Genomic DNA, 25,716 nt, shown 5'->3' on the forward strand with positions numbered 1-25,716 from the left:
GTTTAAAAAGTAGACATCCAAAAAGTATGTTACCTATGGGAGAGAGGTAAAGAGCAACTTTCATGTTTTGAAATACTACTTTTGGTGTTTTCATTAGCATACAAATACATTCATTTCCTTAAATGTGTAAACAAAACATTACAGAAACAGTATGGATATTACCTCAGATCTTCCAGCTAAATCATAATTATGCTTGTTGAATCTCTCTGCACTTTCTCACTGTAAAGCCCCTCAATGACAATGACTCTAAGTGAAAAGGCATGCTAGAAGTTTCTTACTTCATCGTGTTATAGACTTCCAATTCTTTGTCTGAAAGTTCTTTTTTCGAATTTCCCAAATGAAATGGATTTGGGAGCGTCGATTTCTTTCTAGCGAGCTGGAAGATAAGTAGGTCAGTTTGTATCTAAGAATAGGATCAAATAGCAAAAAAGATTCAACAAATTTAAAACCTTCTAAGAGCACCACTTTTGTGATGCATGCTTCCATTAAATATTTTTTTTAAAGACAATCTGCATCTCTTGGCTTATTCTTTGTTGTAGAAGATTCCAGCTAGCATCAAGTCAGGGGGCCATGGTGAAAACTCCCCACCAGTTCACTACCAAATGTATATGCATGTGTATCTGTCTCTCTTCCTGTTGTCTGGATGCCTCAAGGTCACAGAAATGTGTCTTACTCCTAGCAGCTGATTAGAGCTTTGCTATATGTAATTTAGCCAAATCCTCTTGGTTTCTGTTATGTACTAATTTTACCAACAGAGATAGCAGGGTATAGCTTGGATGCAAGCGCTTCCTAACACATTCTATTCGTGGCTCCAAGGCATCCCATTGTTTGTGTATAGGAGAGAGAATATCTGTGCTTGTACATGCCACACCACTCAGAAACATAGAGTCCATTTTCAGATCCAAGATTCCTTCAGTCTTGTCAGGCATGACCTTCACCCACCTGATAGCAAGTTTCAAAACTGTCTGGGGAGACCTCAGCATCACAGGAGTAAGTGCAAAGATGCCATGGATGATGATGACTCTAACAACTGTTTGGGTGTTTTATGGTATGTATGGGAAAAGCCAGTAAAAGTCATACACTGAAGTGTGAACATCCTTTGTGCTTTCACAGTCACAATGTTTGTGACATTCGTAAGTATAGATTAAAAACCTTAGCTATTACGAATAGGCATCTCCTCTTCATTCTGGTCATTTGTTGCTGTTAAATATTTTACTGACTACTTAGATTGCCGCTGAAACTGCCCCACAGCTAGGATGATCTGTCATCCCTATCAACACAGAAAAAAGACCAATGTATGTGGACCAGGGGTTGAAGCTTCTCTACCTGGAAGCACTGGGCATGAATGTCCTAGATGCCAAGGGCTCATGTGTTGGTATTTGGTATTTGTTTCTCTTTTCAGTTGTAAGTCTTCAGTTTTCCAGCAATGATTAAAATACCATTTCAAATAAGGAACACTATCCCAATTAAAAAACAAAAATTTCTAACCGTTATGGATCACTTGGATCAATGCACACCTTAAGCAAGGCCATGCTGTCCTCTGAACCATTGGATTCTCTTTGCTTCCGTACTGCAGCTGGGGTAGTGTGTGGGCTAGGAACAACACCTTCTCCACCTTCACCAGGCTCATATCCTCCACTACTCCTGGAGGGACTGGGCTTCCGTGTCTTGAAGGAATAGTCACTGAAAAAGGTTCTTCTGCATGTTGGAGAGGTCACTGTTTTGGTGGACCCCTGCAGTCTATTGAGGATAGGTGAAGTGGTCAAATTATCTGCCTTTTCATGTGGTGCAGCAAGGAACCAGTCAGCACAAGACAGGCAGAGCCCGGGAGATGAGGCTAGCCGTTCCTCTATGCGGGAGTCTATTCCTTCCAGCTGATGAAGAGTTGTTCTAGCCTGATCTACATAAATACAATCTGGACCAGGATTCCCAGTAGCTTTAGATGTACAGCCTCCAGCTTCTAACAGCACAGACAACATATAATGTCGCTGCAAAAGAATATTGGTACAGGTTCAGCAGCCATGTAAATACTTAATATAGTCTGTATGCTTAAGTTTGTTCTAAAAGGCATATGGGCATTTGCAAATATTCAGCGAGTACCGAAAATCTCTCTCTGCTTTCTCTTTTCATCATCATCAAAGCTTCTTGACCCAGAATGGAAATAATCTCACATTGCTTTATTTTGATAAAGCATCAATTCATTGTCAATCAATTCTCTTAGTTCACAGAATTTACTAAGATAACCTTCAAATAGCCTCAATTATCACCACATCATTTCAGACAGGGTTTCTGTATAGCTCAGGCTGCCTTGGAATTCAAACTTGGAATCCTCTTGCCTCACAGCCTTCCAAGTGCTGTAATTTTAGGGATCATCAACATGAAGGACTCAAATCTATATTGTTTCATGTTTTCAAAACAAGCAAAGGGAAAAAAAAAACACTATAGGAAGGGGAACAAAACATCTTCAGACCCTGCTAAAATTATACACTGGGTTTTACTAGTATTTCTTCATGAGTACTAAATAGATACAGAAGAAAGGAAATAGAGGTGTACTCAACATTTTCTTGAATACAAGTAATTAACATATTCATATTTGTAAATGGACTTGTTGGTATATTTAAGCAAGTAGATTTAAAAAGTGTAAAATGAAATTCAAGAAAGAATTTCCTAACTCACCAGTCCGACAATTAGTAAGAAATATCTCCCTTTAGGTTCCTGGAAGACCTCGGTGTCTGAGTCTGCAGGAGGCTGGAGGTGGTGCTGTGGGAAGACCTCTCTCCATATTATCAGCTGGCCAATTCTTTGCTTTGCTGCTAAAGGCAGTAGGCAGTACTGGCGACAGTATGCAGCAATCTCAACAATATCATCCTTAGGTAGATGGCTGCACACCAAGTAACCCTGAGATTTAATCATGAGCCAAAACCAGTAAGTAACATGAATCAATGATCCCGCATTTCTAAGAGTTTTAATAACACCAAAATAGTAGGCTTAAAATAGTGTAGTTCTAAAGGGAGTAAACTAAGATCTGGCCAAATCCATACCTTTTTTCTGAGTCAAACCTCAGATCAAGTTTGACAACCTCAGGGACCCAGCAGACAGGCTTTTACACAAAGCCAGATCACCTCAAGTGGGATTACCTTGGATGCTTGGTAAAAGTAGGACCAGAAAGGGACACAGGGTCAAGGTTAGCACAGACTGATTCTTTTCTGTGTATCTCCTATATCAGCTGATTCTATGGTAGGTATGTTATTCATTGTTTTTAAAGATATTTTTCAGTGAAAAACTTAAACTGACTTGGTTCTTAATGTTTTACATGGACATAGTTTCTTGATGCCACAAGATGCAATATATGTCACTTCTGAAGAAGAAATTAAAAAAGAGCCAAGAACACTACTGCAAAAGGAAATTAAAGAATACATTGCTGGAGAGAGCTCAGTGGGTAACAACACTGGTCATCAAGCCTGATGACCTGAGTTCTATCCTGGGAACCGGACATGGTAGAAGGTGAGAACAACTCCTTCAAGTTGTCCTTTGACCTTCACATATGTTCTGTGGCTCATGCACACACACACTAAATACATATATATATATATATATATATATATATATATATATATATATATAATATTTAATTCTGAAAAACAGAACATTGATCTTCTCTTTTATGTACTTTATTCTTTTAAGTATTCTTTCACTTCTGCACATTTGGAAATGCCTTAGCATATAGTAAAACATAAATATTTACTGTATTTATAAATCTCTGAGGTATTATTTCCAGTCCATAGTCTTCCATGTACGTAAAAGAAAATTTACTTTAGGTCTATGTACATAGCAGTTGGATATTGATAAATATCTCAAGTTTCAACTTACCTTGTAAAACAGAGAAGACCCCAAAATTGTGTACAGCCGTCTCATGTCATAGTAATCCTCGGACTGTGGGGAAATTCATAGTTGATTTATAATGTGGCACTCATTTATTTTTATGTAAAAGATAAAAATATTCTAGCTAAGCTGCAAGAGTTCAAGTGGAGATTGTATCTGTTAGAAATAACTTTTTTTTTGGTGTTTTGAGACAGGGTTTCTCTGTGTAATAGTCCTGGCTGTCCTGGAACTCACTTTGTGGACCAGGTTGGCCTCAAACTCACAGAGATCTTCCTGCCTTTGCGTCCTGAGTGCTAGAACTAAAGGCATGCATCACCACTGCCCTAGAAACAACTTGTTATGGTACCTTTGACATCAAAATGCTAGAGGATGGGGATGAAAGAGCAATGTGTTTACTTGTCTAATAGCCTGTGGTCTTAAACATAATAGAACTCAGCATTTGCTCTTCTATGAGGGATTCTGAAAACAACTATTATAACAAGAAAGCTCCTATTATAATTCACAATATCCAATATTATCATGCACTACTTTTGAAAGGGTAAATTGGAACAATTTATTTGTGGACAAGTGAATGATATTTAAAAAATCAGAACACACACTCTATTTGAGTAATCTCTCCTTCTAGGGATCTATAAGATAACTCAGTGAATTGAGACATTTTTGTAAAAGCCGATAGTGAATTATTTAGAATACAAATTAGAGATAATGCCACATTCAGGAATGGAGGAATGATCAGCTAAGTTTGATGTTGTATCAGAGAACAGTACAAGTATTAGAATAATGCAGGCATAAAAGCTACTGGATGCACTGCTCAGCAGAAAATGCAAGTTCCAGAACTAAACACCACTACATCTGAGTCTTGCTGAATGGTGTGCACTCTCCCACAACTAACTACAATATATATACATATATACATATATACATATATACATATACACATATACACATATACACATATACACACACACACACACATATATATATATATATATATATATATATATATATCTCCATCCATCCATACATGTGGGGTTTTGGGTAGGAATGTAAGGTTACAGAAAAGTCTAGAAAGATCCATTCCAAGCTCTGAGAGTAGTTACTCCTGGGATGCCAGTGGGAAAGGATAAAAAGAAACATTTGTCTTTGCCTCTTCCTGCAACGTGCATCTGTTAATTTTATCCTAAACATAGAGGAAATGATAAATCAGAAATAACCTAAGCATCTTTGAAACTGTATTCCATCCATATGGTGCAGTGCTACTCAGAAATAAGAGGACTGAACAACACTGGGCACGGTGGCACATGCCTGTATATGCCTTAGGAGGAGGCAGAAGGTGGGAGACAGAAAACAGTAGCATCAGCTCCTTCATGTCTCAAGTCACACTGAGAGTTTCAAGTTCAGCTCAGACTTCCAGTGTTCAAAACTCATCGAGTCTCCATCTCTGTTCTTACAGGGTCCTAGTGTTTGTTAGTTAATCACTGTCTAAGCCTCATAACACATATTGTACAGCCAGTATTTCAACTGAATAGAAAGCCTTGGGACAAGTAGACATTTGCCAGTATCAAAACAGAGGTTGAGTTCTCTAAGCCCACTTGCCAGACAGAATGATTGATTACAAACTGAGAGCTCAAAATGGCACCTCGTGGAAATTGTCCTTCTCTTACCAGTTCTTCGAAGTCGGCAGCCTCAAGGTCACTCAACACTGTGTCCAACTCCACCTGTGTGGACACATGAGGAACACTCAGAACTGCCTGAGGGACTGAATACGCATCTCTCCCCGTCACACTACTCAAGAAATATCCCCAAATGGAACATGATATTTTTAAGCTTTGCAAATAAAAACAATAACTTATTTAACATATGGACTTTTTTATTAAAAGTTGCTGGAAAATGATAAAAAAAACCTTTTGATGAACAGAAAACAATTTATGGGATTAAAAAACTGCTTTCTTGTTTTTAAGTTAATTTTTTTAACTTGTTAGACTAAGCAAAATGAAAATCACTATTAATGCGCTCAACCTGTTTCAGACTTTTCCCTCCCTGTGTAGTGTTGATCAGTTGGATTCTTGAAAAGTGCCAACATTCTTCCTTGTTTCTCTCCTGGAAACAATGTTTTGAATAAAGCATTGCCCATCGTTATTCAGATTGAAACACTGAGGCAGGAGCTCCCCTGGGATCTGGCACGGCTTAACTTCCCCACAGAGTTATTTTATTAGACAACAATCTTTTACATAGGATTTGGCTTTGTTTCCATGGAAATTGCTGGAACTTTTCCTTGAAATATCCACAATTTAAACAAAGTGAAATTAACCTGCAATGCATAAATGTGTATACATACCAAAAATAATTACTTAAATATGTAGTATATACATTATGTATAAATAAGGAACCCCCTGTTTTTTCTTCTTTTTTGCCCCCTTAAAGGCTAAGGCATTCTCTGCAGGGCTGTGTCTCACACTGTGTTATTCTGAGACAACACAAGCTCCTGAGACATTAGTCATGCCTTTCAACGCTTTTCACACAGTGTGACTTAGTACTCATTTGTGACCCACTTTTTTCTGCACCTAGCAAATACTTTGTGTTCTCTTGCTTGGTGAGAACCTTTACCTTGTGAAAAACTGTCTGACAACGGGAACAAACACATGTGAATGTTGCTCTACTTGGTCTCCAAGCTGATGCTAGACTAATATAACCAGCTGTCCCTATAGAAAAAAAGGTAAAACGTTGTCCCTCTAACAATGCCAGTGTGCCCCAGGAAAGCATGACTGAAAAAATCCTCAAACACCTGGGAAAGAGGAAACTTCATCATATACTAAACTTGGAATAAAGTAAGTTATTTCCAAATTAAAATCAAATACTTCCACTGAACGTTTGCCAATCATAAGTTGCCTCACAACTACTTTTAAACCCAAGTTTTTATGGGATTAAATTTCTTACTATTTTCATTAGAAGATATGTTGTCAATAAAAGCTACTATTCTAAGACAATGAAAAATCTCAAAGAAAGGAAGCAAACATTTTTTGAGCTTTTTGGGAAAACAAAAACTCTGGGGCTCTGGTTTTTGGTTATACATGTAGAAAGCCTGAAGATGGTATTCAGTCCAAACAAGTCAAATGCTGAACAGAAAAGTCAACTCTTCCATGTCTTCCATGTCTTGAAGGACAAGAGCACAGCAAACTGCTAGCCTCAAGATCCAGGAGACAGAGACAGAGACAGACAGAGAGAGAGAGAGAGAGAGAGAGAGAGAGAGAGAGAGAGAGAGAGAGAGAGAGAGAGAGAGAGCGAACCACTTACTCACAGCTGCATAACAGACACAGGAGCACAAACTTCCAACACAGCCAGGAAAAATCTGCCCTGAAGTTGGCAAGTTGCCAGAGGCTCCATGTGGTAATTTCCACAGTTGAAAACTCCATGGAAACCTATGGTCGTACCCCAAGCTTTTGTGAGTTTTCCCACCAGGAGCTTAACCAAGTTGCTACAGTAAATGCCCTCCTAACTCTCTGACATGAAGATAGAAAGGGGACCGCTGAGCTACACTCTAGAGCACTGGGCTATCCTTAACAAAGCGTGCCCCATGGAGAAACTAGTTAACTACAGCACAGCCCCATGGGATGTGGCAGACCTGGGGGTAAACACAGTCAGCAATAGCCTTCCTTACTGTAGAAGAGGACTATGCAACCTCCTATTTGGGAGGAGGAAGATGCCAAACCCCAGCTTAGGCTAGCTAGCCAGCCTGTCTCAACAAAGAGGGGAAAGGAAATCTGACAAACAATGCTATGGCCCACAGTCCACCAACCTCCAGGCTCACTGAAAGGCTAAGCCCTAACCACGGGCCAAGGACACTTCCCCTCCCAACACTCCACCACCTCATCAGCAAGGCCTATGTCTAGTGGTTCTTTCAGATTTACAACATGTACAACTACCAAGAAAAAAAAAAGCACAAGGCTCCAAACAGTAATCTCACAAATTTAAGATAGGCAGTATCAGATAAGATATGGCTAAGACTAGACAAACTTATAACAGTCAGGAAATCCATGCAAGAAAAGAAGACAAGGCAAGCTAAGATGGAGTCCCTACAAAAGAACCAACAGGAAGTGCACTGTCGAAAGCACTGTAGCAGTAATGATGGTCTTTGAGGGTAGAGCTGTGATTGCATGTGGTCAAGGTTAGGACCCCTGCATCCTGCATCACACAGTACTCTTTTTGTGGACTGGGGTTAGATGTAAAGGTATACTGTGAACTCTAGAACAATAATTAAAAGCAGCAAAAGAAAAAAAAGCAAAAAATTGTGTGAAAGTTGTAGCTACAAAGGACAGAAAGCAAACAGAACACAAGGGGATGAACATGGAACAATGGCAGCAAAAAGAAAGCATACCAAGTATGACTATCATTTCCTTTAATTTCATTTCATGATTATTATTACACACAGGTCAACAGAAGAATCCTCAAGAAAAATTCAAAACTATTGATTGTGTGATATTTTGATTGCATTCTGACAATAAAGTTTCCTTTGAGTTAGAGGGAGAAGCTAGCCATTAGCTGACCAAAATTAATCATATGATTAATTAATCATTAATCATAATTGGAGGACTGAGGACAGATAGGAGACAGGAAGTAATAAGGCAAGGCTGAGAGAGGACCTCCACCCTTTTGGATTGAGGAAGAGAGAGGTCACTGGTGGCTTCTCTGTTGCGTCTGTGATCTTTCAGGTTCTCACTCCAGTATCTGACTCCCAATTTTTTATTGATAAAGAATAATTAGATAAATGCTTCAACTATTTTTTTTTCAGTGCAGGGACAAACCCAGGCCCTCACACATGCTAGGCAAGTGCTAGCTCTATCACAACAAAAAGGGAAAGTCCAGACCAACACAGACACAAAAATTCTCAACAAAGTCCTAAGAAGGTCTGGCAATATGGCTTAGCTGGTAAAGTACTTGCTGCTAAGCCTGAGGGCCTGAGTTCAATCCCTGGAACCCCAATGGAAGAGGAAAAGAACTGACACCCAAAAGTTGTCTCCTGGCTTTCACAAGCACATTCTAGCACTAAGCTCATACAACATGACCAAACTGGTTTCCTTCCAGGAATCCAAGGTTGGTTTAACATACAAACCAGTAAGTGAGATCCATTACATAGACTCAAAAACCAAAATCACATGATCATCTCATTAGCTATAGAAAAGGCTTTTGGTCAAGTTAAACATCCGTTCCTGATAAAAACACTGAAGCAATTAGGAATAGAATGGACATACCTCAGCAACATAAAAACTATATAAAACAAACTTACCGCCAGCATTATATTCAAAGTGGGAAAAAAAAGGAAAGCATTTCTTTTGCAACTAGGAATGAGGCAAGCGTGCCCATTTTTACTACTCTTATTCACTACAGTTCTCAAAGTCTTACCTAGAGAAGTAAGACCAGAGAAAGTAATAAAAGGTACACACACAGGAAAGAATGCAGCTGAGTACCCCTATCTTCGAGAAGACCCCAATGATTCTGCCACAAAGTGCTTAAAAAGAATGAACCACCTCCAGTAAACTGCAGGATGGAAAACTAACATGTATGGATCAAAGACTGTATAGCAATAGCCAACGTACCAAGAAAGAAACATAAAACTAACCAAGAAGGGGGAGCCTTCTACAATGAAAATACTGAGACACAAAAGAAATGAATTAAAGAAGACCTCAGAAGGCAGCTCCCATGCTTATGCTCACATTGCTTTGTGAAGTCATTTTGGTGAGTCACACATGTCTAGGAAATTAAGAATTTCATCTAGATTCTCCAGTTTTTTGGAATATGGGTTTCCAAAGTATTTATTAATTATCCTCTGCATTTATAAGAATTTGTTAACACTTCACTTTTTATCACAATTGGTTAATTTGAATCTTCTCTCTCTTCAGTGAGCTTGGCTAGTGTTTTGTCGATCTTGTTCACCTCTTCAGGTATTTCTACCACTTCCTTTGTGCCTTCCTGAAGCTCTTCTCTTTCTGTTTTCAGAGGGGAGTCTGTTCTGTTACAAGGTTACAAAAAGCCAGCTCCAGTCCACCATCTAATCCAGAAAGTCAATGTAAGCTGAACACATTACCCCTAAAATCATTATGACCTCTACCATTGGGTAGAGGGGCCAATGGTAGAAGGATGGACTATATATTGTCAAGATCAAGTCTCTTCAATAAAGCAATGAAGAAACAGGGACAGGAGCCTCGGTGACTCTTAGCCATGAAGACAGCTCTCACTGGTGCCATCTGATGGCAAAGGGCCCGGGGAACTTGAGCCTCTCCAAGGTTAAAAGACCCCCAGTGGATGTGAGACAGGCTTTGGAGCCAGGGTCCTTTTATCTTAAAGGCAATGCTATCTAGTTACTTTGCATGTCAAAAAGTTCTGTTTTCTCATGAAAGCACTGGTGATTTAAGAAAATGAGGTTGGGGATACAGCTCAGTGGCAGAATGCTGGACCAGCACACTTAGGCTGCCAGGCTCAAGTTCCAGGACTAGTAAAAGAAAAGAAAATGATCACTGTAGTCTGAGACTGGCAATTTACAGAACCAGTATAAAAGATCAGAAGGCCAAGTGTCCTGTATGCTGATACCCAATTCCTTCAACTAAGGACCGTGTAATGGAACTTGCCCAACTGTAACTGCAGTTACAGGGAGCACTACCACGTCCCCCATCTCATCTTGACATATCGACTTAAGTGATCAGCAGTAAATTGTAATTCACTTAGGTACATGTTGAAGGACTTCACGAAGAATAGAATCTTGACTAGGTTTTTCCAAGGTGTCTTCAGGAGTATACGGTGTCACCTCATTTAATACTGAGAAAATGCTATAAGTAAAGGAATTACATGGTAAGCCACACTGAAAGTTTCTGAAATGATCTTGTCAATTGTGTAAAGTTATAAGCGGTACACAATCATGAAGTTATACTGAAAACACCTAACCATCATGAAGCCCTATATTGGTAAGCTATATATGAAACAACCCAAAAGATAAAATATGTATGTTCATGGAAAAGAACTGGAATATGGTTCAGTAGTAGAACACATGCTTAGGATGCAAGAGGCATCCCAGGATTCAACATCCAGCATCAAAAAACAAAACAAAAGAATTATTTTGCTGTCAATGGACCTTGCATTCTTATTAAGACTGTCTGTTAATGCAGATCACCAGAGAATCTGTTTAGGTACAGTCTTTTAGTAGCACTAAAAAATGAAGTAACATTCCAAAGCTGCTCCTCTGTTCAAGAAGAAACCCACCTTAAATCTGGACAGAAACATAAAGCTGATCTTGTGTTATAAAATCATAGTCACAAAATTGCCAAGTAAGACATATAGCTTAGATTTCTGAAAAGAATTCTGAGTTTGGAAAGCTTAAATATAAAATATGGTAAGAGAACCAATTTCTATTTTTGTTTTTGTTTTTCAAGACAGGGTTTCTCTGTAGCTTTGGAGCCTATCAGTTTCTATTTTTAAAGGATCATTGGTTGAAGTTTATATCACTGGATCTCCTACTTCAGCAGCTTCTTCATTTACTACCTGTAATACCAAAGAACACACACACACACATACACACACACACACACACAAAGAGAAAGGAAGAAGAGGGCCGGTGAGCTCAATCCTGGACCCTAGATAAAGTTGCAGGAAGGGAACCAAGCATACTAACCCAACCTCTGACCTGTACACACCACAGTAGCAGGCCTGCCTCAAGTAATAAGTTTTAAAAATTATTTTTAAAAGAAAATGAGAGCTCAAAGCTCAGAACAAGGCAGATGGTTTTGATTGTTTCTTAGGACCCCTAAGATTACCTTGAGTTCCTGTGGAAGTGTGAGCCAACGAACTCCAGGGAGGCTGTCCAAAAGCACGGCACTGGCTGCATCATACTGTTGAGCACTAAGGCTGGCGCTGAGATGCAACTTGTCAGGTTGAAGAGCTCGTTGAAAGAACAAGCTGAAGAAATGATCCAAATGAGGAGTGTTCTCAACCTGGCAAAAGGCACTGAAGAAACAGGAGTTGTTGGTTGTTTTACTCTTTGCCTCTTTTGGGGGCCTGCCACATAGCTCCCAAATAATCATACACAGAGACTTAATTCTTACTTATAAATGCCTGGCCTTAGCTTGGCTTATTTCTGTCCAGCTTTTCTTAAATTATCCCATCGACCTTTTGCCTCTGGGCTTTTACCTTTCTCTATTTCTGTCTATCTTACTTTTACTCTTACTCCATGGCTAGCTGTGTGGCTGCGTAGCTGGCCACTTCATTACTCTCTCCTTGATCTCCTCCCAGATTTCTCCTCCTATTTATTTACTCTGCTGGCCAGTCCTGCCTATCCTTTCTCCTGCTTTGCTATTGGCTGTTCGGCTCTATATTAGACCAATCAGGTGTTTTAGACAGGCACAGTAACACAGATTCACAGAGTTAAAAAAAAAAAATTCAACATGAAAGAATGCAACACATCTTTGCATCATTGAACAAATAAATATTCCACAGCATAAACAAATGCAACATATCTTAAACCAACATTCCACAAAGGAAGCTGGAAGTGAGCACAAGCTGTAGAGAGGTCTATCACCTTCTGCACCTACTCAGATGGACGGGTTCCATTCCTGTACTGAAGCTCTCTTCCTCCCTGTTCCCTTTTAGTTACAGCCACTATCCACTGTAGTGTGAGGAGGAGGGTGTTAAGAAATACACTTTCCCTAGTCATGAAGCTGGGGAAACAGCATTGGACTGAACCAAGCCCTCTGAATGTGGGTGCCAGCTAGGAGGCCAAGACAATCTATGGGACCTCTAACAATGGAGCCAGTCTTTAACGCTAGAGCACAAATGTACTTTGGGAGCCCATTCCCTATGGAGGGATACTATTGCAGCCCAGATACAGCAAGGAGGGCCTAGGCCCTCCCCCAAATGATATGACAGACTTTGAAGGTCCCTTGTGGAGGGCCTCACTATCCCTGGGGATGGGTTGGGGTACAGGTTGGGAGGTTTGGTGGGGAAATTGGGAGGATGGGAGCTCGAGGGAATGAGGGGATGGATATGTAAATATTGAGTAGTAATTAAAGAATTAAAAAAAATACACTTTCTGTATTTAACAGGACACCAGGGAAGAACTGTTGGGCTGACCCGGGGGGCATGTGCACAAGAAAAAGGGCTGAAGTACACATTTCCATCCTTTCCATATTCCAGCCATTTACAACTCCTAGCTCTTTCAAGTGATGGAGGATAACAGAGACCTTTGAATCTTACTAGGCAACTGTCATAAGACTAATCAACGAGAGCCTCTCTGAATTTTGGTTTTCAAGTCAAAATTGGGGTTAATGTGATCCAACTCACGGTCAAATCACCTAGTACTCCGTACACACAACTTCTTGTGGTGCTTACTACGAGTACATAGGAACCAGAAAATAAGAAGCTAAGTTATTTTCCTCCTCAATTGAGGGTACAAGCATTGGAGGGAAGGAAGGAAGTAGGGACGCAAGAAGAAAGAGGGGGAGGATACTGGAAGATTAAATAGCAGATTTTAGACAGGCAAAAGCAGTTCAGCATTAATCATGCTATTCCTTGGAACAGCTCAGAAGATGACACAATGGCTGGCTCATATCATGACAAAGTAATAGTCACTGATTCATCCTGCAAATATTTAAGTGCCTCCTTTGTTCCAGTCTCTCTTTGCTAGGAGTGCAGTAAGAAAATCAAGACAGAAGACAATGAACTCCAGTGGAGCATACATTCTGATGCAATGAGGCAAGGAGATGACTAGAGTATGGATGGGTGGTATGACTGGTCAGGTGTTTATTTTAAAGATAGGATTTTATGACATTTCTCAGGCTGGCCTAAACTTGTAAGGTCATGTGTCCCTTCAGCCTCCCAAAGAGCTGGAACTATAGGTATGCAACTTTGTATCCAGTCAGTTTGCTGTGTTAGAATAAATGACTAAGAAAGACTCTGATAATAGGCCAATTAAGTTGATATTGATATCCCTATATGAAGAAGACCCAGCAGGAGGGAAGAGTGCAGAGACTGGGGTGAAGCGAATTTTGCCAATGTGTAAGGCAGGGGGTTGGGTGTAGTTTGGGATCTGATCAGATAGGGAGGTAGGTGAGACCCAGATAATAATGTTGATAATTCTAATTGCTTTATGAAAATGGAAATTAATTAATGTAGCAAGAACGAAGCAGGCCATTGTAGTACCATGGAACAGCTGTTGGGCAGGAAAATGATAGACACAGAAAGAAGTGGATGGAGATGCACTTTAGACTGGTTGGGACTTGCTGATGGATTAGTTGGGGATGGTGAAAAGAAATGTAGCTTTAATTTGCTCATAACACTAATAGGAACTAGTGCACAACTTTAAAATGATCCTTAAGTCTTTGGACATTTATAAAACCTTTTTGAAATCTTTTTATAAAAAAAAACTTTACTAAAAATTGCTACAAAATGTCTACCAATAACTGCTTACATCCCTGTTGCTTCTTAAAAAACAGTCATATTTCCATTTGTTTTCTTAGTTTGTCCTTCAAGTCCCCACTTAAACAAGGGGAAATTAATTAAATTTGCTGTCACGACAGAGAAATTTAAATATCAATAGAAGGTGAAATTCAGAGAAACTGAATAGGTTCTCTGCCCTCAGCTTACTCTGTGGTCCATTCAACAATTTACGTAGTTGGTTGACATGTATGAAATCTATTGCAGAAAGTTAATCTTTAATAATCTTCCAGTTTGTGGAAACACATCAACTAGGTCACAATACTGCAAAGTTTGCTGCTCTAACATAACTTTTAAAAGGCAATTAAGACCACAGTCTCATTTCTCATTAATTAAAATCACATTGGTAAAAGGTAAAGGCACTGTGTCTGCATGACCAGCCTTTTGCACCTCATTCATTTGGAAGTTTCTGGTAAACAATCAAGTCGGGAGGGATGTGGCTCCTCACAGATTCCTCCAGTGGAGAATGTGACAAACAAAATGAACTTTCCAGACTGACATAACAAAAGTTCACCCGAGATTCTTTGAGCGTTATAACAATAAAGGCTTACCAAATAAGCAGAGAGAGATACTACCATGTTTGGAAAAAAACAAACTATCTTTCAGTTTCTATTCTGGTATATTCTGGTGTTTATAGCAGAGATACCACTTTAGGCCCCAGAGGCACTAGAACCTGCAGAAATCCCACTGGAGAAAAATGCTTTCCATTCATAATTCTGTAGATTCAAATGATTAACAGTTACCTCAATGTTTTCCCTTCAAATCAGGAAATACATATCACATTATAAGTTTAAAAACCAAGGAACACCAACAACTGGCCAAAGTGCCAAGAATAAGTGATGGTTGAGTGCTTGACTCTAAATGGGATATCTATATCAACCCCCAACCCCCAGGGTTTAGCATCAAAGTGAAGAATGGAAGAGTCTGGGTGTGTAGGGAGACATGCAAGAAAAGACACCTACTGGATACAACAGGGCCATTGCACTTGTGAACTCATTATAGCTATGGTGTCTGCACAGACCTGTACAAGACTAGAATCATTAGACATTTCATCACAGATGGGGAGTGGCCCATGAGGGACTCATGACACTTAATGATTTCTTCAGTGGCGTATCCACTGAAAAGTTGCCCATGTTCTAGTAAATAATCCCCAGCAATGCTCATGCAGCAATCCTAATAAACTCAGTGGGTCACAGGACACATGAAAGTGTGTGTGTGTGTGTGTCGGGAGGTTGTTGGGAAGAGAGAGGATTTCAGTAGAAGTAGGAGGTAATGAAGAGTGAGCACTACTAAAATTCACTGTACAAACTTGTGAACCTGCCAGAGGATAAAAAATAGAAAAAAGAGAAACAAAGTATGCCTAAAAGAGATATGCATATTTATGTTTTATGGAGAATACACAAAGGAATATATGGCACCTTAACATCCATACAGTGTATCTGATTTCCACTAACTTTGCTTTGTTAATTTTTTTTTTTTGAGACAAGGACTATAATTCAAAGTGGCTTGGAAACTCCTTATGTAGCCTAAGCCTGCCTTGAACTTACAGTAATCCTCCTGCCTCAGATTCTCAAATGCTGAGACTACAGGTATGAGCTACCATGCCTAGGGAAATGCATATTTTTAATTAAGCTTTTTGAATACAGATACATTTTTGGTTAATGAAATAGCAAAGAAAACACAAACATTATCTTAAAATCTTAATCTCTTCTGTATTCTACACAGAAATAATGCTATTTTTGCTTCTAAAGAAATGAACAAGTTTGTACTCATTCATATAATATAGAACTTGTAGTAATCACTACAGCTTGAACCAATTAGCAAATTTTCATGAAATATTGGAGTATACTAGGGAAGAAGTAATAGCATCATGGTTTCACTAAAAGTCAGGTGTGGTGGTTCACATCTATAGTCCCAGCACCTAGGAGGCTGAGGTAGTAGGATCATGAGTTCTAGCCCTCCCAAGCTACATACCAAGGCCAGGCCAGTCTGAGATACCCAGGGAGATTCTGTCTCAAAAAAAAAATCATAATTGAATTTAATAAAAATTAAGAAAGAAAAGGAGGAAAGAAAACATGAGGAAACTGTGACAAGGCAAAGAATGAAGAACCAACTTGCTCTCACTCAAGAGTTGCTGTGAAGCATAGAGGAAGACACAGAATCATGACTCAACACTTGAGTCAGAGTCCAGCAAAATACTTACCTATCTAAGGAACCATACATGAACTTCAGGGTTTGGGCAGTGTCTTCTATCATGTTCCTTAGCTGGGGAAGAGGAACTCTTAAAAGAAGAAATGCAGTTACTCATTCACAACATAATCTAATGATATAGACCCCAAAGAAGCAAGATGCCCTTACATTTACATATTGGTACATTTAGTGAGCTGTGAGCAGAGCTATTAAATACTGCTTACCCAACTAGTGAATGGTCACCCTAAGGTAGGAAGCCACTTCTGCACTGCAGAGTGACTGTTTTACTAAAACCATTGAACACCTGGGCAAAACACTCTGTGCTAAGTCTGACTCCCCAAATTCTTCAGCATGAATAAGCTGCAGGCATATGGAGGTTTGAAAGAAAATGGCCCCCACAGAGAGTGGCACTACAGGAGGTCTGGCCTTGTTGGAGGAAGAATGTCACCATGGAAGCAGGCTTTGAGGTCTCATATGCTCAAGCCATGCTTAGTGTGACAGTTTACTTCCAGTTGCCTGTGGATCAAGATGTAGAACTCTCAACTCCTTCTCAAGTACCACGTCTGCCTGCATGCTGCCATGTTTTTCATCATGACAATAATGGATTAAATCTCTAAAACTCTCAGCCAGCTCCAATTAAATGTTTCCCTTTATAAAGTTGCCATTGTCATGATGTTCCTCACAGTAATAGAAACACTAAGACAGAAGTTGATACCAGAGACTGCAGTATTGCTGTGAATGGCCTGTCCATGTATTTGGGACTTTGGGTTAGCTAAATAGTAGAATGCTTTAATTGCTGCTTAATGGGCCATACTAATAGGAGCATGGAAGACAGAGGTACTTAGGATGATTTGAACTGTGGGGTCTGGCTCAAGAGGTTTCAGAGGAGGAGAATTTTAGTATGCTGCCTAGATTGTTCTTGTGATATTTTTGGTGAAGAATGTAGCTGCTTTTGCCCTTGTCAGAAAAGTCTCCCTGAGGCTAAAGTAAAGTGTTTTGGATTAATTCCATTGGCAGAGGAAATCTCAAAACAACTTAGTATAGACTTTGTTGTGAGGTGACTGGTGTTGACTCTTAATGACGATTTATAATGAAAAGGAGAAACTGAGAAAGGAAAAACACAAATTGTGCGATTTGAGAAGGAAAGGGGGACCAGGAAGTGAAATGGCTAAATCAAGAAGATAAACAGATTAAGAAATGGAATAAAGGGAGTGGTGAACTCAGGGCAAGACCCCACCCAGCTAAGTTTGCAATTTGTGAAAAGGAATTAAAGAACACCTTAGGTCCAGGAATGGTCACACATGTCTTTAATCCCAGCACTTTGGAGACAGAGGCAAGCAGATCTGTAACTCCAAAGCCAGTTTGGTCTACAGAGCAAGTTTCAGGACAGTCATGCTTAGGCAGTTAAAAAAAAACAGTGAAAACAGAAAGCTGGTGAAAATCTTATTGAATGAGGGGGCCATGTTCCAGCCCTAGCAAGCAGCAGAACTTAGCAGTTTCAGCTATGTGGCTCTGGCTTTACAGTTGAGGATAGAAGAAGGGTATTAATTATGGAATCTTACTTCCCTATTAAAGAAAGCTGCTGAGGCCAGGCATATGTCAGAGGTGTCCCTGAGTGGAGGCCAAGAGTTTTAAAGCTATGACAGTGAAGCCTGAATTGCCTTGAAGACACAAGATGTTAGAGATGCCAGAGCCGTGGCACACCTACTGAGGAAAGCTGCTGACCAGTCCAAGAGAAAGAAGTGCATTTCAGTCAACAAAACTGAGAAGAATTGGAGATCTGAAGAGCATTTTGACATCAGACATAGCGATGCAGAGTTTGGAGTTTGCCCAGCTGATTTTTGCTCTTGCTTTGGTCCAGTATTTCCTCACTGTGTTCCCTTCCCTATGTTTTGGAGTGGTAATGTATATCTTGTGACATTATATGCTTGAAATATGTGCTATGCTTTGTGATTTTGATTTTTACAGGGTATTACAATTAAGAGATTGACATATTTCTCAGAAGAGACTTTGGACTTTTAAACAAGTTTGAGACTATTATAAATTATGGGGACTTTTGAAGTTGAACTGAATGCTACCTCTGTGTTGTCTATACTGACAGCCCCCCAAAACACAGGTAACAACTACCCCATTGTAACACCTTGGGATCATAAAACCATCACAAGGAGTTGACTTTTTGATTAAAGTGGCATTCTTTTAATGACATAGACTTTTTTTTAACCATTATTTTACTTTTACTTTTTTGTTGTTGTTGTTACCATAGTTTCAGAAATTTTTTTAAAGGTAAACAAACAAACAAAAAAATCTCAACTTACTCTTCAGCAGGCAGGCCAATTAACAACAACTTGTCAGACTCTTTCAAGAAAGCAACGTGAATTTGTTTCCCATTTAAATGGAGGGATGAGCTAAGAAAAACATAAATTCAAGATGTGGTTAGAATATATTTTATGAAGTCATAAAAATATCTTTAAAAGGTTACACATGGTATAATTTAAGAACTGAATTGCTTAATAAGCAAATTTCTTGGCACATACCTAACTACCGCACAGAAAACACAGGGGTTGTGTAGCAACAAAAATTAATTTGGAATTGTCTCCAAATCCCCAGGACATACAACAGTAGAATCACTGCATGCCTATAATCCTGTCTTCAGGAGGCTGTGAGTTTGAAACCAGCCTGAGTTACACAGTTTCAGGACAGCAGAGTTACACAGTGAGACCCTCCCTGTCTCAAATTGGGTGTATGTGAAATGTTTTGTTGACATTAAGTAGCTATATACAATTTAGTTTTTTTTAAACAACTGTTTCCATCCTAGCTCATAGCTCCAAGACTTTCTGATTGCCCATGTATGGGCATGATCACTAAGGTGATTACAAAGAAAAGAAAACAGTGATTCCAGCTAAAAGATGACAACCCAACAATATGAGAGGCGGGTATAGAAGCACATGACAAAACTGTAGTCATATGCACATCTTGCTCAACGGAACTCCAGGACAGGCATGTGCACAGTGTGTGATGGTTACAGAGGGAGTGCTTCTGTCAGCTGTCAGTGTGGACATTTCATGCATGAGCAGTTTATTCTTAACCATACTTCATGTGGCTGCAAACAATTAGATAACTTCTCAAAAGAAATACAACAACCAACTATGGAAATATAGAGAACACAAGTGTGTGCCGCTTTAAATAAAAACTATTAAGCAGATTTTTTTCCCAAACAATATTATTTTTATCTTAAAGTTTAAAGGTACATACACTTTTAGGCAAATATTATCATATCCTCTTTTATATCACACTAGCATTTTTACATTTTTTTTAAAAAAAGAGTATGCAACAAGACACACATAGTGTTAAGGAACTCTGAAAATAGCATTTCACATTTATTGTTTCCTCAAAAAGGTTTTCCTAGCTGTCCTTATTGCTTGCATTTGGTTACCTCATGTCTTACCATGTCAAGATGTAGCTATTAAGTAAAATGGCATCTACCCTACATAGCAGAGAAAAACAAAGAACAAACCTACATGAAAAAACTTAAATTTAGCAGAAAACAAACCCCCAAACAAACAAACAAAAAAGTTAAAACATTACTCTAGGGGCTAGAGTGATGGCTTGTTAGTTAAGAACACTAGCTGCTCTTCCAGAAGACAAGTTTTGTTCCTAGCACCCATGTCAGGTATATGTGTATTTCTCTAACTCTAGCTTCAGGGAATTCGATGCCTGTGGCTTCTGTAGGTACCTACACTCATGTTCACAAACCACCCCTACTCTCTCACACAATTAAAAACATATTTTTTAAAAAAGCATCTTATGATTCTATTCATTTGAAATGTCCACTGATGGGATCTCTTCCCAACAAGGCTAGCAAGCCAATGGGTGCCTGGGGCTTGGGCTGCAGTGTACAGGTTGACACCTAAGAGGCATGGGGTTTCTTTTTAAGGTGATAAAAATGTTTTGAGATTGATCATGGCCAATCTATGAATATACTTGAAACTATTTACTTGTATACTCTTAAAAAACACTTATTTGCTTTTATTTTATGTGTTTTGTTGTTTTGCTTCCATGTATATCTGTACCATGTGCATGCCTGGGACATGCCAAGGTGCTAGATTGCCTGGAACTGAAGTTACAGATGATTTGGGATACCATGTGGGTCCTGAGAATCAAACTCAGGTCCTCTGGAAGAGCAGCCAGTGCTTTAAAGCTTTGAGCTCAACTCTGAGTTCAACAAGCTGCTTTTATAAATACAAATTTATATATGAAGTCTTCAAATATATAATCAATGTATTTATCTATATAAAACTCAGAGATTTACACCTAACTTTTATTTAGGGAAACAAGTAATTTCTTCCCTTTATTTTAGATGCCCCATATCATCTAAAACTTTTAAGTGTAATTTTTACCAGGAGATGGGAAACAAAAGTTAAAATCTGGGAGATCCAACTTCATTTTTTATCAGTAATATGAGAGCTGTTAAAACCTTTTTCATGATTATTGAAATATTAAAGTAGAAAATAGTAATAATTTATTTTATGAAACATCAAAGTCAAAAAGCTCTGAGCTCTTCATCCATATCTTAACCATGGCATCGATGTCAGGCCTGACAAATAGTGTGGGGTGCTCTCTTTCAATGGCTGAGGAGTTCCCCTCTCTTCCCCTTTCTCCACTCTCCTTCCCCTGGTGCTAGAGATGGACCCAAGGCCATAGGCATGGTGCTATCTTGGTTCTGACTTCTGCCCTTTCATTAATAAATAAACTTCACACAACACTGAGTTCTGAATAGCCCTCCCAAAGCAATGTATATATGTATATATGTATATATATGTATATACATATACATCTATATATAATAATTACTATAAAATCAGACTATTTTTGTGTGAAAAATGGTATATTGCTTAGTGAGTTGACAATCACAACAAAAAATATAAGTCAAGATACATAATAATATCATGTTTAAAAGTAACACTTTCTTTTACAGAAATTCTCTCTCTCTCTCTCTCTTTCTCTCTCTCTTTCTCTCTCTCTCTCTCTGTATGTGTATGTGCGTGTATGGTACACATATGTACGTGTGGCATGTGTACCACAGCTTGAGTGTGGAGTTTGGAGGACAACTTGTAGGAATCTGTTCTCTCAATCTACCATCTGATCCCAGGATTTGAACTCAGGCTAACAGGCTTGACAGCAAGTGCCTTTACCCATGAGCTAGCTATCTTGCCAACTCAAAGGCGACATTGTCATGAAGAATTGTCTAATGGGTCAACAGGCAACATTTAATTAACTTAATTAAATGATCCTGGCAAATCCTAGACCTGTAGCTAAATTAATAACATACACTCCAAATGATAAAATCAGTGTTTAGCTGAAGCAGATGCACAGCTATCCTCCCCATAGTAGACCTCTGCCACAGACAGGAACCACTAAGATGATGAGAACATGAAGAAAGAGCGAAACATTGTTACCTGGTAACTTGTGTCCCAGTTACACTTTCCAGCATGTCACAGAGTGTGAGAAAAATCCCCCTCACACTCTTGAGTTTCTGAGAGGCTTCAGACACTGGGTAATGGTACAAAATTTCCTGCTGTTAGGGAAAGAACAAATGATGGGTTCTCAGATGCTCCTTCCAACATCTGTCCTCAAAGTTCAGACTTTGTATGAAGAACAGAACAACAATCCTTTCAGCTTTAGTCAGAGCTTCATTCAAATCCAAGGACAGAACTATGCCTGGAATGTTCACACTTCAACAAGCATTTCAAATGCTACACTTGAAAGTAAGTTTAGAGACTACAATGCTCAGAAGACTAATCTATACAATCAAAATTATTATTGATTTCAAATAGTGTTTTAAGCTTCAATCCCATGTGTTACTCCTAGGAGTCTTTTAAATTTCTTTCATACTGAATCTTAAAAGATAATCATTATTTTTGGTGAAGTTACTAAAAATTTACTTAATTATATTTACAAAATAAGAATACAAAACTGAAGAAGTACAAATAGGAAGAAAAAAGTATCACAATATTATACAGTCTGAAACTTAAATATGGAAGGGTTTAAACAGTATAAATCTATAGGAAAGGGCACATTTTATTTTAAATTGTGGGAAATGCTAATTTACACGACAATGTAGAAAATGGTTAATATTTTCTATTTTTAGTGAGACCCTGTTTCCAGGAAACAGCTTTAAGGAAGTACAGTAATGAATCTCTAGGACCTGCTGTGTGCTGACGCTCCTAGAACACTAGGTATCTTGAACCTCACTTTCTATAGATACTTAAGCAACATCTATTTTCCTCAAACAGCAGATTAAAAGTAGAAAAAAATTAAAACCTCTAGATAGAAGCTATGAAGAATTCAGAGTAATTTCCAATTGCACTAATGGCTATAATTGCTACAACGACAAGTCCAAACTCCTGGAGTATTATACTTCCCTAGCTTTTCCTTGGTTGTGTCTCTAAAGATTGTTAAACATCTATATGAGAAATAGTTATGTGGCAGTGTCCATATATTCACAATTTTTGTATCATCAGAGATATGATGATGGTATACTGTGAAACCTGCTTTTTATACTTACTAAGACCATCTAATATATGAAAATTATTCAATATGTACCATGAGATATGTTTGCCAAACACATTGCACGATGAGTCAAATTTTATTGCACTTTTTATTGTGAAAATAATTACAAAGTATTTTGTTATAATTTTATTATTTATCTCTAGAAACATGAATTAGAATCAAACATGAGTTAAAATCTTCTGTAATGTTGACTTAATAAATTTAAACCTTGTCCAACAAATACTTCTACTCTATTTTGCCAAAATACCAAATGCTGTTTTAAAGTCTTTGACTAGCTTTTTATAAGTCTCCATCTTGTGTCCTTGCATTCCAAATCTTGTAATTTGAGGACAAGTTCTGTATCAATTATGTAACTCTCAGAGAAAGAAATGGCCCTATGACATTTCATTGTAAAGTAACATAGTAGAAAAAAAAAAAAAAAAAGGCCGTTTAAGGAAGTCTCCACGGGAGTCTTAAAAGCCTTGGTGTCTTAAAAGCCTTGGTATTGAAGGGCTGGCAAGCTCTGCAGTGCCCAGCCAATTTAATTAGCTGTATTTTTAAAGTCCTCATTAGTAGCTTGTACTTGCAGAAGCTTCCACTCTGCGTGCTAAGAATAAAGAACCTCTCCTAATCACGATGTTGCTACAGAACTGGTCATAGACAGCAGCGTGTTTATTTGCGAGGCATTCACACACTTTCCCAGGGAACGTCAGGCATGATGACATGGGCTAGAAAGGTTCAGAACAGTACCCTCAAAACTTGGGAGACTTAAAAAAGAAATGCTTAAATGTCTCATTTGTTCTAAAGATACAAGGAGCCAGCAAGGTGTAAGAAATTGGAATTATTAACACTGCATGTCTATGTATTTTCTAGAACACAAAAAATGCCAAGCAGTGCATATGCAATTAATATAATCCTTACTATTTCAACTTTTATTAAACAGAAAACAACATAAGGAAATGCATGCCTCATATTACAAACTCGAAAAGGACAAGAAAGAAGCTTTTGGGATCTCACTCCCTATTGCTTAGAAGAGCTGAAAAGTGCTCTTACCTGTTTTAAAACACTGGTGATATAAAGTACCTACACTAGCATAACATAATATATAGAAAACACAGATAAGAGACAGCTCATTCCCTCTGTTCTTCTTGAACTTTGAATATGCTAGAAGGATGGACGGTCCCCTCCTTCTGCAGCATATGGGAGCAGACACTCACCTCCTCCTTGGATACCTCTGACTGGATCTGCAGCGTGAGGTACATGGTGATGTGTGGGGTGTCCAGGATACCATGCTGGATGCTGTCAGTCTCTGACCCACAGAGAAGTTTCACCAAATCATTTGTGCTCGACTGTGTCTTTCTCTTTTTGGGTTGGGCCGTTTCCTTTTTCACAGCATATGCATTTTCAAATGTCAGCTTCACCTGAAAAACATAAAACAAAATGTTTGACATTTCAACAAGGCAAAAGTTAAGAGGGAGAGACTGGGGGAAAGAGGAAATCTCATACGTTGGGAGTTGCCTTTCCTTCCAAATGGGGCAGGTTTCAAATAATCTTCTCTCACACAGTCTTTGTAGCTCTTCAAAGAAGGGCCAAAGATAGTGCTATCAAACAAACAACCGTTGGCATCAGGACTCTGCTCCACCAGGATTATCTGTCAGTTTTATCAGGATAGTTTTAATTTCACAGCCTGATGTCAAGATTGGTCAGAATACAGAATGTGGCTGTTTTCCAGCCGATGAAAGGCACCTTACACCTCTCAGGTACACTTCCTTGAAAACAGAGACACGTTCCCAGTGCTGGGGGACCAGAGACAACCCGCTCATTTCAAAGATGTACCAGCATATAGGATAATGAGGGCATCGTCCAAAGCTCAGAAGCCACATAGTCCTCCAGATGTTTATATTTTTTAAATGTCCTTTTAAAGAGAACGGTCCACAAAGTTTTAAATTTAGAGTCAAATGATGCTTTTTAAAATAAAAGCCAGGCATGTGCAGGTGGATCTCTGTGAGTTCAAGGTCAGCCTGGTCTAAAAGGCCAGTCAGGAATGTAACAGTGAGATTCTGTCTCAAACTAGTTAATTAATTAATGATTGATCAAGAATAAAGAAATCTAGCCAATGCTTGAAAGCAGGTAACATTGTATTAAGGCAGTTACACTGAGGAAAATACTTAAAGACTAAAAACAATACTAAATAATTCCTATTTTAGTAATTTATTAAAAGATGTGCCATCCTAATTCTAAATATGTGATAAGTACTAATACATTATGATCACTTTTAAAATTAACTTTTATATACTTTCATTTAAAATGTTAAGCATATACATATATATGCATATGTGTATATATAAAATCTACATAATTCTAAGCTACCTACCCAACTGATATATAATAAAACAAAAAAAAAAACATGAAAAAATCTTCCAAAAGAAAAAAAATATCAGGCATTTCTTTCTTGTTGGCAAGGAATAAGTGTTTGGGGTCATATTCAATTTTGCTTATCTGGAGCTCATAGCAGCTTTTATTGAAATGAACTAAGTTGGACACGTACATTTTCTAAGTCTCAGGATTTACTATATAAGCAAGTTCCTATTGTTTGGAAAGTGTCTCTCAAAAATTCAC

At 38.5% G+C, this 25,716-nt stretch overlaps 1 protein-coding gene across 1 annotated transcript in view; it reads right to left on the reverse strand.

The window, feature by feature from the left end:
* Intu (inturned planar cell polarity protein) overlaps positions 1-25,716 on the reverse strand; it is a 67,326-nt gene that overhangs the window by 11,624 nt on the left and 29,986 nt on the right. Inside the window, exons 4-13 of the mRNA XM_027391943.2 lie at positions 24,315-24,518; positions 22,005-22,123; positions 18,864-18,953; positions 16,562-16,639; positions 11,685-11,874; positions 5,547-5,600; positions 3,871-3,933; positions 2,677-2,898; positions 1,518-1,988; positions 279-376 (exon numbers count right to left, since the gene is read on the reverse strand). Of these exons, the coding sequence (XP_027247744.1) occupies positions 279-376; positions 1,518-1,988; positions 2,677-2,898; positions 3,871-3,933; positions 5,547-5,600; positions 11,685-11,874; positions 16,562-16,639; positions 18,864-18,953; positions 22,005-22,123; positions 24,315-24,518 (1,589 nt within the window). The remainder of the gene's footprint in view (positions 1-278; positions 377-1,517; positions 1,989-2,676; positions 2,899-3,870; positions 3,934-5,546; positions 5,601-11,684; positions 11,875-16,561; positions 16,640-18,863; positions 18,954-22,004; positions 22,124-24,314; positions 24,519-25,716) is intronic.

Source organism: Cricetulus griseus (assembly GCF_003668045.3).
Source record: "Cricetulus griseus strain 17A/GY chromosome 1 unlocalized genomic scaffold, alternate assembly CriGri-PICRH-1.0 chr1_0, whole genome shotgun sequence".
NCBI classification, from domain to species: Eukaryota; Metazoa; Chordata; class Mammalia; order Rodentia; family Cricetidae; genus Cricetulus; species Cricetulus griseus.